This window comes from Electrophorus electricus, chromosome 2, assembly GCF_041902795.1.
Source record: "Electrophorus electricus isolate QZ-2024a chromosome 2, ASM4190279v1, whole genome shotgun sequence".
NCBI lineage: Eukaryota > Metazoa > Chordata > Actinopteri > Gymnotiformes > Gymnotidae > Electrophorus > Electrophorus electricus.
Window position 1 is genome coordinate 10,720,354 of NC_137498.1, and position 16,040 is coordinate 10,736,393.

The 16,040-nt window shown below is 42.9% G+C and overlaps 1 protein-coding gene across 1 annotated transcript; it reads left to right on the forward strand.

Moving 5' to 3' along the window:
• Window positions 1–12,317: 12,317 nt before the first annotated feature.
• LOC145647703 (uncharacterized) lies at window positions 12,318–16,040 on the forward strand. The gene is made up of 2 exons (XM_081695478.1): window positions 12,318–14,036; window positions 15,193–16,040. Exon 1 carries the CDS (start codon window positions 12,743–12,745, stop codon window positions 13,517–13,519), a length of 777 nt encoding a protein of 258 aa, XP_081551604.1. The 5' UTR covers window positions 12,318–12,742; the 3' UTR covers window positions 13,520–14,036; window positions 15,193–16,040.

The window sequence follows — 16,040 nt, forward strand, 5'->3', positions numbered from 1 at the left end:
CGCTAGGCTGGATTTAACTTAAGCTCGTTAGCGACATTTACTGAATCATTAACACTATGAGCTGTTTCTTTCAAATCACCTGTGTGGGAAAGTTTCCCAGTGACCTTAGTGGTGGACGAGGACAGTGTGTTGGTGTTGTAGAGTCTGTGGGCTAAAACACATGAATATGCACATTCAACAGCATCACCCAGATGTGTTTGTTGCTTTTGTCCTGTTGTACCACACAGTGATATCTAAACTGGGATGTGATGGATATCTTACAATCAAAGTCCTTCTGGTGAAGTGGAACTTGGAATCTTCTTCAGATATATTTATTTCTCAGGCGGTTATTAGTAATCCTTAGATCATTCTTACTACAAACTTGTAACTCTTGTTAAAATGAACTTATATTACAATTATAATTAGTTTAGCATTACTGAATTTGTAATGTGTCTAGCTGGGGGGAAATTGGCACACATGCACACACACGCGGGCACACACACGACTGCTGCAATATGGCCAGACCCACATTTGAAGGACCTGGAGAAAGACATCATTATACACACCCTAAACGTACATTCAAAGTGATAAAAATCTGCTAAAGTGATACACCACCACCCACCCCAAAATACACACACATGCTCCCACACTCACAAATACATGCATGCTCCCGCGCACACACTATCCCGCACACACACACAAAGGCTTCACAGGACTTCGTCTGCACATCATTACCAAAAAGGAAGTAAAGACACATCTGCAGATAAAAAAACAGCTGCATTCCACAACACACTACACACAGCTCCAGCAGTAACGCTGCTACACATCTTATACACTCTACAAAACTACAGTGTACTGAACGCTCCAAAAACTGCAGCCCAGACTACAGTCTGCCTGTGGGAATCACCACACAACTATGACCTGGAACTCTACAACTCTCTCAGTAGAACTCCACTGAAATTCTCCACCCACTAATGTCCACAGTAGATGGGAAGTGTGTTCAAGTGCAAAATAAATTATTCCTCCCCATCTTTCTCTCTCACATACAGACTAAATATAACAGTGAAACAGTGTCTTATATTTTTCCTTTATTTTATAATTTTCTTTGGTGTCCTCTTACAATGTTTTTGTGGCGTTATCTTCCAAAAAGAGTCATAATTCAGTTTTACACAACTATTTTCCAACCTCTCTTTATCCCTTGGAATTAAACAGGCAGTTTCTGTAGCTGTTCCTTTAAGATGTAAGATAAATGAGCTCTGTTCTGATTGGCTGCCCTGTATTGTGCTTAATTTAAAAAGCACTAAGAGCTGAAATATGTCTGAGAACTGCAATGTAGGTGTTAGGGGTTAAACTGCTGTAGGCCAAAGAGGCAGAGATAAGTAAATGAGCTGGTTCTCATGACATCAGAGAAACAGTGATTTCAAAACAGGCTATTTTTACAGATTATATTCCATATATGGACTGTAAGGAATGGGAGAGTAAACAATGTGTTTTGAAAATGTAACAATAATTACATATTACTTAAAAACTATTTATTTCAATAAAGTGAGTGACATTCAATTTTTCATGGTAGGGGCCCAGATATGACTTTGGCAAAACCAATAAGCAGAGTCAGTCTGCACTGTTTGTATTTGGTATCTTTTCTGGTGCTGTGGTTGTTAAGGTGCAGTTCCATCTCTGAATCAGTGTCTCACCTACTTCCCCTTCAGTCTTGTTGTGACACTTGTATTCCACATTATGTTTGATTTACTGTTTCTTTTCAAGAACACAGAAGGTAAACACACATACTACAGATTACAAACTTGATCCAAATTCATGAACGCTACACAAATTCAGAAAACACTTTTCCAAAATATAGCACACATCATTTTGAATAATGTGATGAAACTTCAGAAAACAGTTCCATTGTGTTGTGACGGAGTTTGCAGCATTTCTGAAGTTGCACTTCATTTCGGAACTGTAGCACACGCATTTCCATTCTAATGAATTTGCTTTTTTTTTTTATTTTTGCATTTTCTGCACAATGGGTCTTCACACCCACCGTAGAGCTGGACCTGGATACCTCACTTGTCTTGCCAAATGTATTTATTCATCACTAGTCCAACTCTTTATCCTGTAGGTAGTGAGTTCTGCCCCTCCTCAGGTCTCCATGGTAACACAGAGTAGTATCGTCTTGGATATGATGAGCTTGTCAGAATTCATGAGATCAGAACTCACTGTAGCCTCTCCCTGAAACCCACCCCCACTCCCCACTTAGTGAAACACACAGAAGCACCAAACACACACATCATACACCACACGTAAAGGACTGTACCACATATACAGTCAACCACAATGAGGTGTGACCTCTGTCACAGGCAGCTGGATACAGAAGTGGGTAGTGGACAAGAGCTGCATCATATACAGAATGAACAAGTGAGGAAAAAATACCACTAACAGAAACAGTGTGTGTTTTGTGTGTGTGTGTGTGCGCAGCAGCAGCATGGGCTGTCCAAGCCTCCTGACCAATTGATGAACAAATGAGCAATAAATAACACAACCAGAAATAAACAAGTGAGCACATTTCACACGTAGCACCCAGTGCACACAGATTAGCAATACATATGTGAGGAGGAAGCGGTGCATGCTGGGAATTCTCACATCTGTAAACTGGTAGCTATGACTATGGTGACATCAGAATAACTTGGGACTAAATAAGAAAACAGTCACTGGAGTGAATTTATGCTGCCAGAGTCAGTTAGTGAGTGACTGATTAAACCATGAAGTTTAGAGCTGAATCTCTGTCACTGATGTGGATTTGATGACTTTGACCGTCTTCATGCGTGAGTGAAAGAAGTAAACATGTCGTTCACACACCACTCAGAGGAACAGCACAGCAGAATTTTAAGCTCACGAACCCAAAACGAAGAATGCGCATATGCATGTCTGTGTGTGTGTGTGTGTTATTTATGTATTGCTAAAGTGCACCAAGTTTAGTAATACATATGTGAGGAGGAAGAAGTGCATGCTGGGAAATTGTACTGTCTTTATGGTTTTAGTTTTTTTCTCATTTGTTTTTTATTTGTAAATTTTCCTAAGCATCTAAGATAAGAGGAACAACATAGGAGAACTCGAAGCCCAAGCACCCAACAAGGAGAGAGAGTGTGTGTGTGTGTCTGTGTGTGAGAGTGAGTGAGTGAGTGAGTGAGTGTGTGTGTGTGAGAGAGAGCAGGGCAGGGTGGGGGAGGGGGTGTTTTTGCATCTACAAGTATCACTTTGAATGTACATTTACTGTGTGGGTAAAATTGTCTCTTTCTCCAAGTACTTCAGATGTGGATCTGGCCATCATGCAGCAGCTGTGCATGTTTTTGTTTGTGGGTGTGTGTGTGTGTGTGTGTGAGAGAGTTATGTATTATTAAATTGTTAAACAGTGCTCAAAGGAGGAAGAGGTGCTTGCTGGGAAACTGTACTGTTTTTGTGATATTACAGGTTTTTTGCAAGACACAAAAACGGGGGCATGAGACACAATAATTGAAACGACTAACTCACGTAGCCCATCTCCTGACCTGTTATACTAAACCAAAAGCACCTTCTCTGATTTACACTCATTTTGTATTTCTAAAACATTTTTTTCAATACGTTAAACACAATTCTCTATATTGGACACATGATTCAACAGAAATACGTGTGTTTCTTATGGAAAACCCTCAAATGCAAATGATGCATCCATTTATCAATTAATCAAACCCAGTCCTCATAGGTGAAGACACTTGACAAATTTTACTAATGACACTTAGAAATCAGAACCTGAGCACTATAAAGAGGCCACAGGCTCGATATCTTGGTTGGATATCAATGGAGGTCAGTATTGGAGAGCGAGGATGAGGAAGAGGATGAGGGGGAGGAAGAGCAACCATCACGGATGAGATCTGGGCCACTTTAGTTGACCATGTAGTTAAGCATGGGTTGTGTTTCAGGAAAGCTGAGCAGGACTCTAGCCTAATTGGAGTCACTACACTGTAGGAAGTGTCAGCAAGTACTATAGTCAGTGTCCCTGAGCAGCACGGGAGTAAACCATAATAAACAAGTAAAAAACTGTCTTCACAGTGGGAGACAGCTGTCTGGCTGAAACCCTCTGGGAAGTCCTGATAGCTGAGACCTCCTAATGGAAATGGATTTATTCAGTACCAGTCCAACTCTTTAACCTGCAGCTAGTGAGCTCTGCCCCTCCTTTGGTCTCCACAGTAAAATAGAATAATACCATCTTGTTTGACTGCTAGCTCAATAAGGGATATTATGGGTAGGTCAAAATTCATGAGATCAGAATTCTCTTTAGTCTCTCCCCCAAACCCACCCGCACTCCCCACTTGGGCAAACACACAGAAGCACCAAACACATACATCACACACCACATGGAAAGGACTGTACCACATATACAATCAACCACAATGAGGTGTGACCTCTGTCACAGGCAGCTGGATACAGACGTGGGTAGTGGACAAGAGCTGCATCATACACAGAATGAGCAAGCGAGGAATAAATAACACAAACAGAAATAAACAAGTGAGCACATTTCACATACCACACCATGATAAAAAAACAAATTGTTTTTGTAAATGTACAGAGTTATAGGGCAAAAATGATGCTTGTAAGAGTCACAATACTCTTAATTTCATCAGTCTTAGTAATGTCCCTACAATTCCTATCGTATGCTGGTCTGAAGTAACTAATTAGCAAGTAATTAGCACCGGTTCCTCTCTACCGGACCGAACCACAGCGCAGATTTCAGTGCCACTTAACAAATAAAGTCAACAAAATGACTTCATTCTCCCTTAACCCAGGTGGACAAGCTATGTTTGGAGTCCATATTTTTCTCCTTTAGTTTAGAACAAAAGCTGCTAACATTGCTAACAAACACTGGAAGCCAACAGCAACGATAGCTAATAGGATTTGTAAATAAGTCAGATATCGAGCTACATGTCCTCAAACCTCATCCAGGTCGCTTCCCGGTGACGTGTTTCTTCACTTGTCTACACCTGTAGAGAGAAGGTAACACTCACCATCAGCAGCGTGGAGCACAAGGAGCAGATAAACACACACCTGCATTCTTACTGAGTTACACACACTACACACAGCTACAGCAGGACTGCTGATACATACCGTACACACTCTTCAATACAGTCTACTGAATGACTTCACAGCTACACTTATAGTGGAGAGGAAGTGTATTCAGATGAAACTCTGACGAACTTTTATTCGCATCTCTCTCACACTCACATTCACACACACACACAGATATATTTGGTACAGCCTCTTGGTACTGTTGCTTTCAGCATCTGCATAACAAAATCCTTTTCTTACCTGCAATAATGTGCTGGTTAAAAGTATGACTGTCTTTATCTCAGTAAAATATACATCAATCTTATAAAAGGAATGCTTGCCTTTTTACTTTTTAGAAATTATATCAGTCTTATCTACCGTTTTTTTTTTTGTTTGTTTTTTTTAATTCGTGTTTCCATATAATTTAAGTGTAGTATAGGTCCACCTAGTGGATTGCGGTTTTGACAGGATTTTATAAGTGTAAAATGCACTTGGAAAAAATACCTGCCAGTATGTTAAACTGAATAAGTTTTGGTTTGACATTTTAATTACACGTAAACTCATAAGAGTTTACTGAGTTGTGCACCCAGTCACACGTCCACGCCGTCACGGAACGCTCCGCCCCCCACGAGTCACGTGTGTTTTGTAACCACGCCCTCCGGGACTACACACACCTGCGCAGGGTTTACTGTTGTTTGTCTGTCTATTTAAACCTGTCAGTATGTGCACCGCTGTTGATTATTGTCGCTACGTGTGTGTTAATTCCGAGCTCTGTAGCCGCAACGTTAGTTTGTGTAGTCACGTGTTAATGTATATCTGTTCATTGTTTAATGTTAAGTGTAGAGTCATGTTTATTGTGTTATGTGTGAGTGCCTCCTGTGTCGTATGTGTTTAATGTTAATAAATGTATTGCACCGTCAAGGAAGTCTGTACGTCCTGCTGCACTCGGGCCAGCAACATTACACACACACACACACACACACACAGACAGGTCTGCAGTGCATGTGTATATTTGCCTTGAGGACCCCCACACACACTCGTCTGTTGTACGTGTGTGTGTTGTGTGCTGTCCTCCTCTATCCTCTTTAGTGCTGATCTGTGACTGTCTTACTGTACGTGTGATCTCCCTGCAGCAGGAGTGAGACATTACTGACCACATGAAGAACTATCTGACTGCTCCTCAACAAAGCCCAACATACCTAAACACACTGTTTTTAGGACTGTGGGGTGTGAGTGTTTGAGCATGTGAGAACTGAAACCATGACAAATACTTCAGCTCACACACACTTCTCTCTTTCTACTTTTAGTTGTTCATATTTGTCCTCCCTCCCTCCTTTGGTCTGTGGTATTCTGACTTGTTCCTGCATGCAGATTGTCACCAGGCTGAATATTCATGTTCATAGAAGCAAATAAGCACAATGAATTCATGCAGAATCTAAACTCTAAACAATGAATTACAAATTTTCAGTTGTATACATTTCAAGTGCTTGTGTGTGTGTGTTAATCTGATACTAGCGTGTTGTGTTTTATCTCCAAGAGCAATCTACAATGGACAGTAAAGTACATTACATCATCTTGTTGTCACACGATACCAACATACACGTCTCCAACTTCCTAACAGACAGATCACAATCAGTACGGGTGGGCAACTGTGTCTCATCCACCCTCACCCTCAGCACTGGAGCTCCCCAGGGTTGTGTCCTAAGCCCCCTGCTCTACTCACTCTACACATAAGACTGCGTGGCCACTTCCAGCTCTACCATCATTGCCAAGTTTGCTGGCGATACCGTCGTCATGGTTCTGATCTCGCACAACAACGAGAGGGCCTACCTGGAGAACTGGTGCCAGGAAAATAATCTCCTCCTAAACGTCAGCAAGACAAAGGAGCTGCAGCAAGAAGCAGGAATGGCACTACCAGCCTGTTAGGATTAATGGAATCACGGTGGAGAGAGTAGACAGTCCTGGTCCCGCCACACCAACTCCCTGGCAAAGAAGGCTCGTCAGCGTCTTTACCGCCTCAAACACCTAAGCGACTTCAGACCGCCCTCTAAGGTGCTGCGAACCTTCTACACATGCACTATTGAGAGCATCTTTACAGGAAACATCACAGTCTGGTTTGGGAACTGCACCAAGCAGGAGAGACAAGCACTCCAGAGCATGGTGCGTTGAGCAGAGCGGAACTTCATATGGAACTTCTTGACCTGCAGACCACCTACTACAAGTGTTGCCAGACCAAGGCCAGGAGGATTGTGAAGGACTGTCCCAACAATAGGCCACCTATCCCAACAATAGGCTCTTCTCTTTGTTGAGGTCAGGGAAGCGCTTTCGCTCCCTGAAGACCAACACGGAGAGACTGAAGAGGAGCTTGTTCCCGCAGGCCATTTGGGCCCTGAATCAGGCCAACTGATGGAACTGAAGGGACTACTCTGTGTATGATGTCCACAAACATCATAAAACAAAACAAAAAAAAACAAATCTGTGAATTTTAAATTGTAAAAACTGGAAATTGTACATTGTATATATGCATAGTATACATCCTGTCTTCATTCATCATAACATATTTATTTATTCATTAAACCACTCTCCATTACCCTGTATCTCTCCTGAGCCACGGACAGAGTAGTTACATAAAGCATTTCACTGCCAGTTATACTATGTATGACTATGTACGTGACAAAGAAACTTTGAAATTTGACAGAGTCTGAGGCCTCTGCTACCAGGCCAGTGTTGAGAGGTCATTCCTGAACCCCCCCCCCCCCCCCCAAAATTAAATAAAATAAATAAACATATTTAATAAGGCCATATGTGCAGAGCATGACTAACCTGACTGTGTACTGCTTTGCCTGTGGGTTTTTGCATTACACATACATACTTACACACTCACACAGTGACTATGTTTTCACTGGCTTTTCGTCAAGGGAAAAAGGATGTGAGTTTTGCCTGCCACATGCCCAATGTCTCCATCGAGGGTTGGCCAGATAACCTCAGATAACCTCAACCAAAGCCCTAGTACCACGCTATTCTTAATCAGTTCAATAGCAGTGTTTTTATGAGGCACTCCATTCTTAAAAATTATATTGTAGCCTTGCATTATTCAATTCCATAGAAATGTATTTGTATAATGTGTTTCTCAGCAGGTGTTATCACAAGGCAACATTACATAAATTAGCTTTAAGAGATCAAGAATCCAGGCTCATCCTCTTCTGTTCGACACAGGATGGTATGCATATTATAGTTCCCTAATTTACACACCCTTGTACGTGGACATGCCTAATAATTTAGTCTCTCTTTCTGCTGAGGTTCACCTATCCCTGATGTCATGATGTTACTGAGCCTACACCCGCCTCATCTGCCATGGCTCCTCCCTCCACCTCCTGATGTACCCTGCTGTAGCCCAAACAAACAAACAAACAAACAAACAAACAAACAAAAACCCCACATGCACTCTAGTTTCATATTTTGTCAGTCTTAGTAATGTCCCTACAAGTCCTACTTTATGTTAGTATCTAATTAGCAGTTAGCAGGTAATTAGCACCGGTTCCTCTCTACCGGACCAAACCACAGCGCAGATTTCAGTGCCACTTAACGGGACAGGTCGGCAAAGAATCAAATTTACTTTATTTTCCCTTAACCCGGGTGGACGAGACATGTTTGGAGTCTAAACTAAAGGAGCACATTTTGGTCCTTTAATTTAGAACAAAAGCTGTTAATGTTGCTAACAGACCATGCTTTTACTCAATATATGTACAAAATTTCATTTTAGACATTTATTATATATTTCAATATTACTTTATTCATGTATTGCACTACTGTGAACCACAGAATTTGGTAAACCTATTTCAAACACCAAAACAGTTCCCAATTAGTAAAGGGATTTTTTTCACATGAGATGAAAAATGTCCATATTCCATAATATTACTTTATACAGTGATCTATGTCAGATTCTACCTCATTAGGAAGATAGCTGAGATTGTTCTGAACACTATGATATCAAACATGTTATTACCTTTAAGGTGAATTTAGGAATATATGCAGAAACAGACATTGCTCTGAGCCATCAGATGTTTAAATGATGGTGCTACACCAAAATCTGTGACCACTGAATTCTATCACTGTAGAACCTGCAGCACACATATCACCATTTCTGACAGCTGTGGCCGCACTGTACCGTCATAATAAATAAGTTTAACACCAATCAGAATGTTTTTTAGGTGTTGTGATTTCTGATGGCTGGGTGCTGCTGCTCTCTGCTGATCAAAAAAATTAATTGTGTTTTATTATTACGTTTATGTATTTTTCCCAAGGAATCATTTTTCTGCATTTTATGTGTATATCTCTGTTGAAGGATTTTTTTGATATTTGACCTTTAAATAGCAGCATATTTTTTCTGTTATTAATCATGTCTTTTAAGGTCAAATGCCAACCGTTGTCTGTACGCATCACTTCCACTGTGAGAGTCTATTGCTGTTTCATGAGTAAAGAGCCAAAGCAGGACAGAGAGTTGTGGTTTCTGTTTATACCCAATGATAACCAAGAACATCATGAAGGTGTGTGTGGTGCAGTTTGACAGCAGAATGTGTGTAGAGTGCAGTTCACTGACAGCAGTTGGATGCCACTGTCTGTTGGACATCACTATCTGTGATGTGTCTAGCTGGGGGGAATTGGCACACACACACGAGAAACATGCACCCACACCCATGCTCATTCATATACACACACACACACACACACACACGCACACACACACAGACACACGGATGCTTCAGGATGGCCAGACCCACATTGAAGGACCTGGAGAAAAAACATAATTTTACACACACCCTAAATATACAAAGTGATACACAACTACTACCCCACCCACACACACCCACACTCACAAATACATGCATGCTCTTGTATACGCATATATGCGTATATAGCTACCAGGTGACAGATGTGAAAATTCCCAGCATGCATCTCTTCTTCCTCACATATGCTTCCTCCTCACATAGGCTCCTCCAATGCTGATGCACACAAACACATACACACATTCATGCCTATTCTAACACAGTCATGCATGCTTGCATTCCACACACACACACACACACACACACACACACACACACACACACACACACACACACACACACACACACACACACACACACACACACACACACACACGTCCATGCTTCTTTTTTGGTTTTGTGGGCTTTAGGTTTTGTTGTGATCCAGCTATGAACTTTGTGTTATAATCAATCAATCACTAACTGTCTCAGGCAGTATGGTTTCTGTCACATTCACTCCAGTTTAAAGTTTTCTTAAGCAGTCTTAATTTTTTTTTTCTTTTGTCTCTGTTTTCAAAGCAATGAGTTTACAAATGTGAAAATTCCCAGCATGCATGTCTTTCACCTCCCATAAGTATTGCCACAGCAATTGGTCAACAACTCTGAACATGTTTTACTAAAGGCCATCCTTATTCAGTCCTTTTACTGATATCTACATCTCAAGGTGCAAACTTCATGATTAAACCTCCATGTCATCTCTTGGAAAGACTGAAACAAAAACACTGAATGAATGATGGAACTTTTTTTTTAAATGTTATTCTCTATACATTTGCCCCAGTCAAAAAGTCATCTGCACAGAATATAACACAAAGAAGTAGGAATTAGACATGTTGAGATGGTACAGTGTAGTAGAGTTTGTGGAGAAGCATCATCCATCTCAGTTCTCCAAGTCAGTTTCTCCCACAGGATGGCAGTGCCGTCCTGGAGTGATAAAGGCAACATGAGTCAGAGGGAAACACCTGATAGCCAGAGTCCAGTCAGTGGGAGGAAGTGGACTGCAGTGTTTACACAGGTATGGTGGACACTCCCCCAACCTCCACAGTCGGGGGTGATATGAGTAGAGAGATATTTCCTGGAGTATCTTTAAGATGCTGAACTCTGCCTGTGTAACCCTGAGTCTGGTCAGTGAGGTAGATTTCTTCCTCTCTGAAGATCCATTTAAGAGTGTGTGGTATGTGACGTTCAGTCCAGGAGCAGGTCAGTAGAACAGACCCTCCCACATGACCCTTTTGGTTCCTCCAGTTAATGTGCAGTCTGTGAAAATCACCTGATGGAAACAGTTCAAATTTCCCAGGATGAGGACCTCTGCCATCCTTTTTGAGTATCAAACAGGCCTTGACCTCCATAGTAACCTACAGTAACATACACACTCTTTAGAAACATAGTCTACTGAATGTTCTACACTTACAGTGGAAAGTGTGATGGAAAATGATACGAAACTATGTATTATGTGATTCATATAAAATCACGCTGATCCTTTTGCTCGTAAATTAATAATGCTGTTTGCACATTTGTATCCGCCTGTTGCTGATTAAGTTGAACATGTATCAGGAACTGTTAACATCAAGGTCAACTTGACACACAACCCACACTGTTTGGAGTCAGTTTGGGTTGGTTTGTGGAAAAAACCAAGCCGAGAGCTGATTGGCTTATAGCCACAGCAACAAAGGAAAGAAGAGCTGCTTAAGAAAAGATGATTGGTTAAAGACAGCACAGGAGTAGTATAACTAGCCACGGTTTTGTATACTCGGGGCTCCCTACCTGAGGAGAGCCAAACATTTATTTTATTCTTTTTCTTATTAAATTACTCTCTTAATCACGTCTGACTTGCTGTTTGTTCAAAATTCCACAACAGAAATTGGCGTAGTCGGCAGGATCAGCGAGAGGCACCACGCGGAGCAGCGGTGACTGAACTTCGAGGACGCTCCTCAGAGAGAAAACTGAGCTGGAGAAAGAGGGAAACCCACAAGAATACGGGAAAGTACCTAACCAGGGAGTGACGTCCTGCTAGACTCCGGTGGTGTACTCCGCCTGATCCAACTAACAGAAAGTAAGTGGTGAAGTTCAGTAATTCAATCCTAGAAGAAAGTGACGTAGTGATCCGCCTGAGTCTACCCTGGGGTGGGTCTGTAATGTAGCATAGTATATGAGATACTAGGGCTTAAAAATAGGGTCAAGAGGACTCCGGAGTCTGGGACTCCGCCAGCCTAAGAGAATAGGCACACTGAGTAGACGTACTAGTGTAAGAAATAGGCCCGGGCCGACAGAACACCCCGCAGGGAACGGAGTGGACTCAATGAACCAGCACGGATTGCTGGAGCAGAACTAAATTAAAGCAACGTCGGAGACGTGATTAACAAAAGGAAAAAAAAAAAAAAAAAAGGGGGGGAAATTTTAAATAAAAATATTAGTACCCCATTTACCTACATAAAAAAAAGGGAGAAAGAGAAAAGAGTTTATTTGTTTGTTTCTATCATATTTGGGTTTATTTGTTTGTTTATTTTATTTGTTTATCGCCCTTACCCACAAAAAAAAAAAAAAAAAAAGGGTGGAGGGAAGCAGCAGGTAGGGCATAGAAAAGGTAATAATGAAGTGTCTCAGTGTGTTTCCTTAGCTGATCCTGACCTCGATGCCGCCCCGCCGAGAGCCCCCAGCTGATTCAACAACCACAAGCATCAGGAAACCCACCTCCTTATCCCGAACCAGGGACTTCATCGCTAACATCAAAGCCGTCTCCATATGACGAACCAAGACGGCAACTGGAGGCAATAACCTCACCAGTGGCTCATCACACTCGAAGTCACGCCACTATAAAGCCATCCGCAGGGCCTGACAGAGGCTATGCCCCGCAGTTCCCGATGGTGGAGGTATCTGGACCTGAGGGAGTGATTATGGTCCACCGTCACTGGACTGCAGACGACATCATGAAAGCGGCCGACGGACTGAGCAAGCCAGGTGACACCGGCGGACGACGCTTCAGACAAGAACTGATGGCATTCGTGCAGTCCTGCAGACCAACTCAGGCTGAATTGAGACGGTTGCTGATGATTCGACTCGGACTGCAGTATAACCGCATTGACAGAAACTGGGTGAATGGAGATATCTGTCTCCATCTGCCTGAGTGGAATGCACCGCCCCAAGGCCAACCTGACCTAAACAGCGCATACAGAGAGATAAGAGGACTCATCGAAAGAGTGGAAGCAGCATACCCAACAACTGTTAACACTGATGTGATAGCAGCATGCAAGCAAAGAGACGATGAGCCCGTCGCAGATTTCCTCGTCCGCTTGACACGCGTCCACACTGACCATTGTGGAATTGACGCGCCAGCACAACGTGCAGTGGGCCCCGGAGAAGTGGGGGCATGGGAAGCTCATCTGAGAAACAGCTTCCTTATGAACATGAGAAAGGACATTAGCGACCTTATCAGAAAAAACTGCATCGGCTACAGTAGAGCCCCTTTGTCGACTATTGAAGAACACGCCAAGCATCATGAAACCATCCTGGGTAAGAAGGACGCTAAACGGGAGCGCCAGCGCGCCGACACCACTCATCAGGCGATGCTGACCATGCTCCAGACAGTAGGGGACAGAGGAAGAGGTCGTGGACGCGGACGAGGGAGAGGAAGAGGCTGAGGAAAGGGACTTGAAGGGAAAGAGTGCTACAATTGTGGGAAGTTTGGACACTTTGCAAAAGAATGTCCTGAGGGGGAGAACGAAGAAGATTTCGGTAATTTTGATCCTACAATTAAGGAAGTCAAGCTAGACTGACGGGCGGTGGAGAGGCAGGACGGCGACGGACCACTGAGAGAAGACGGCAAAAGGGAAGTGACAAATTTAAATTACCAACTATTACAGCAGATTAGTAAAGGGCCAAGAGGCCTCCCCGAGGTAACTGTGAAAGTAGAGGGAAAAAATGTTAGGTTTTTGGTTGACAGTGGTGCCACCCACTCAGTGTTAAAAGAAGGATTAATAGAATATAGAATGAGACCAGGATATGGGATAACAGCAATTGGAGTGGGAGGTCATCCCATTGATGAAAGGATGTCCGAGCCTCTCCAATGTAGTTTAGGAAACAGCCAATTCAAACACAGCTTTTTGGTGTCAGAAACCTGTCCAATTAATTTGTTAGCTAGAGATTTAATGTGTAAACGTGGGTGCACAATTAGCAGCAACCCAGAGGGGTTATTTGTTATGTGGGAAACACCTACACAGGGAGTCCAGCTAGAGGCAGGAGCCCCTTTGTACGTGTATGAATTGCAGTGCACTGCTGGGGAAGTACTAACACATTTTATGACTGAAGTTACTAACACGCTACCTGGTGAGCTGACAGTTAAACAAAGTGATTCTATTCACTGTACAATGAAGGTCCATGAGGGATGTGACGTTGATTTTGAACAAAAATTTGACTTTGGGGGCAGTGACGGTCTGATTATCACAGCCATAGCGTGGGACTGCGAGTGGGCTGCGGGAGTGGTGCAGCTCTCAGATAAACAGAAATCTTTATATTCAATCTCACATGCAGCACCTCATGTGTCGCTGGCTAGCGCACATGTTGACCCAGACTGGCAGAGAGTAGGGTTGTGGACAAAACGCGTGTTGAGCACAACTGATTGGATAAAAGAACCCCAGTGTAAAGTCATGTACAGCCCAAGCATAGATGTGTGGAAAATGCCAACCCCGTATAGGCTAAATTGTAAAAGGGGGGTTGAGCTTGTAAGTCCTAATATAGTAATTATGGCAGCCTCTGTTACCCTCTCAGAGGAAGAGGAGGAGGAATTGAAAACAGTTCCTGCAGGATTATGGGCACAGGGAAAAAATGATGTGGGCTTAATAAAAGGATGTGAGCCTGTCCACATCACCCCAAAATCTGATTACAGACCACGCCAGCACCAATACCCTCTAAAACCAGAGGCAGTGGAGGGCATCAGGCCTGTGTTCCAATCATTAAAACAAGCAGGAGTTATCATACCATGCCCAGATTCACCAGTACGTACTCCAATTTTCCCAGTTAAGAAGCCAGGGAGAGATGAATGGAGATTTGTGCAGGATTTGCAGGCTGTCAACGCGGCAGTACACCCTAGAGCCCCAGAAGTTCCAAACCCGCACACCATTCTCTCTCAGATCCCACCAGATAGCAAGTGGTTCAGTGTAGTTGACTTGGCCAATGCTTTCTTTAGTGTACCTGTGCACAAGGATAGTCAATTTTGGTTTGCTTTCACTTTTGAAGGAAAGCCATACATATTTACAAGACTGTGTCAGGGGTATTGTGAATCACCAACCATTTACAATGCCGCCTTACACTGAAGCCTAGAAGCTTTAGAGCTCCTCGAAGGAACAGCCTTGCTGCAATACGTTGATGATCTTTTGATTTGTGGGAAAACACGAGAAGCGTGTAAACAAGCCACGGTGGCACTGCTACATCATTTAGCAGGGAAAGGCCATAAGGCATCCAAATCCAAATTACAGTTTTGTAAGCAGCAAGTGCATTTTTTAGGACATGACATCACTGAACAAACGCGCATGCTGACTAAAGACCGAGTGAATGCCATCTTGACTATACCAAGACCCACGACGAAAAAACAACTGCTGTCCTTCTTAGGCATGTGTTCCTATTGTAGAACATTCATACCATCTTATGCAGAGCATGAGGGGCCACTCAGAAATATAATACGGACCAAGGGATCGAATTCCTCTCAGTTAGAATGGGCGCCAGAAGCTGAAGCGGCCTTTACAGCACTGAAGCAGTTATTACAGGTCATGCCTGCTTTAGGCATTCCAGATCCCAATAAATCATTTGAACAAACCATGTCTCCCCACTTCTTATATGAAAGGACCAATTGAGATTGCTCATGGAAGAAGTCACATGAGCAAAGGGGGGGGATAGTGGAGAGTATAACGAGACATTGGTATGCACCGGGAATAAACACACATACCCAAAAATTTTTGTTCCCGATGCTTGGTATGTGCACAAAACACACCACACGGAGACAATCATACCAAACACGCACCCGCCGGACACCCGCCGCCCAGTGAGCCATTTCAACATTGGCAAATAGATTTTGTAGAACTAACACCAGCCAAAGGGAAGAGGTACATACATGTGTGTATATGTGTGTTTAGTAAGTGGGTGGAGGCCTTCCCAACAGGGAAACAA

What these genes read in the sequence shown, in the direction of transcription:
- LOC145647703 (XM_081695478.1), top strand. Translation starts at nt 12,743, where the DNA reads ATGGTGGAGGTATCTGGACCTGAGGGAGTGATTATGGTCCACCGTCAC.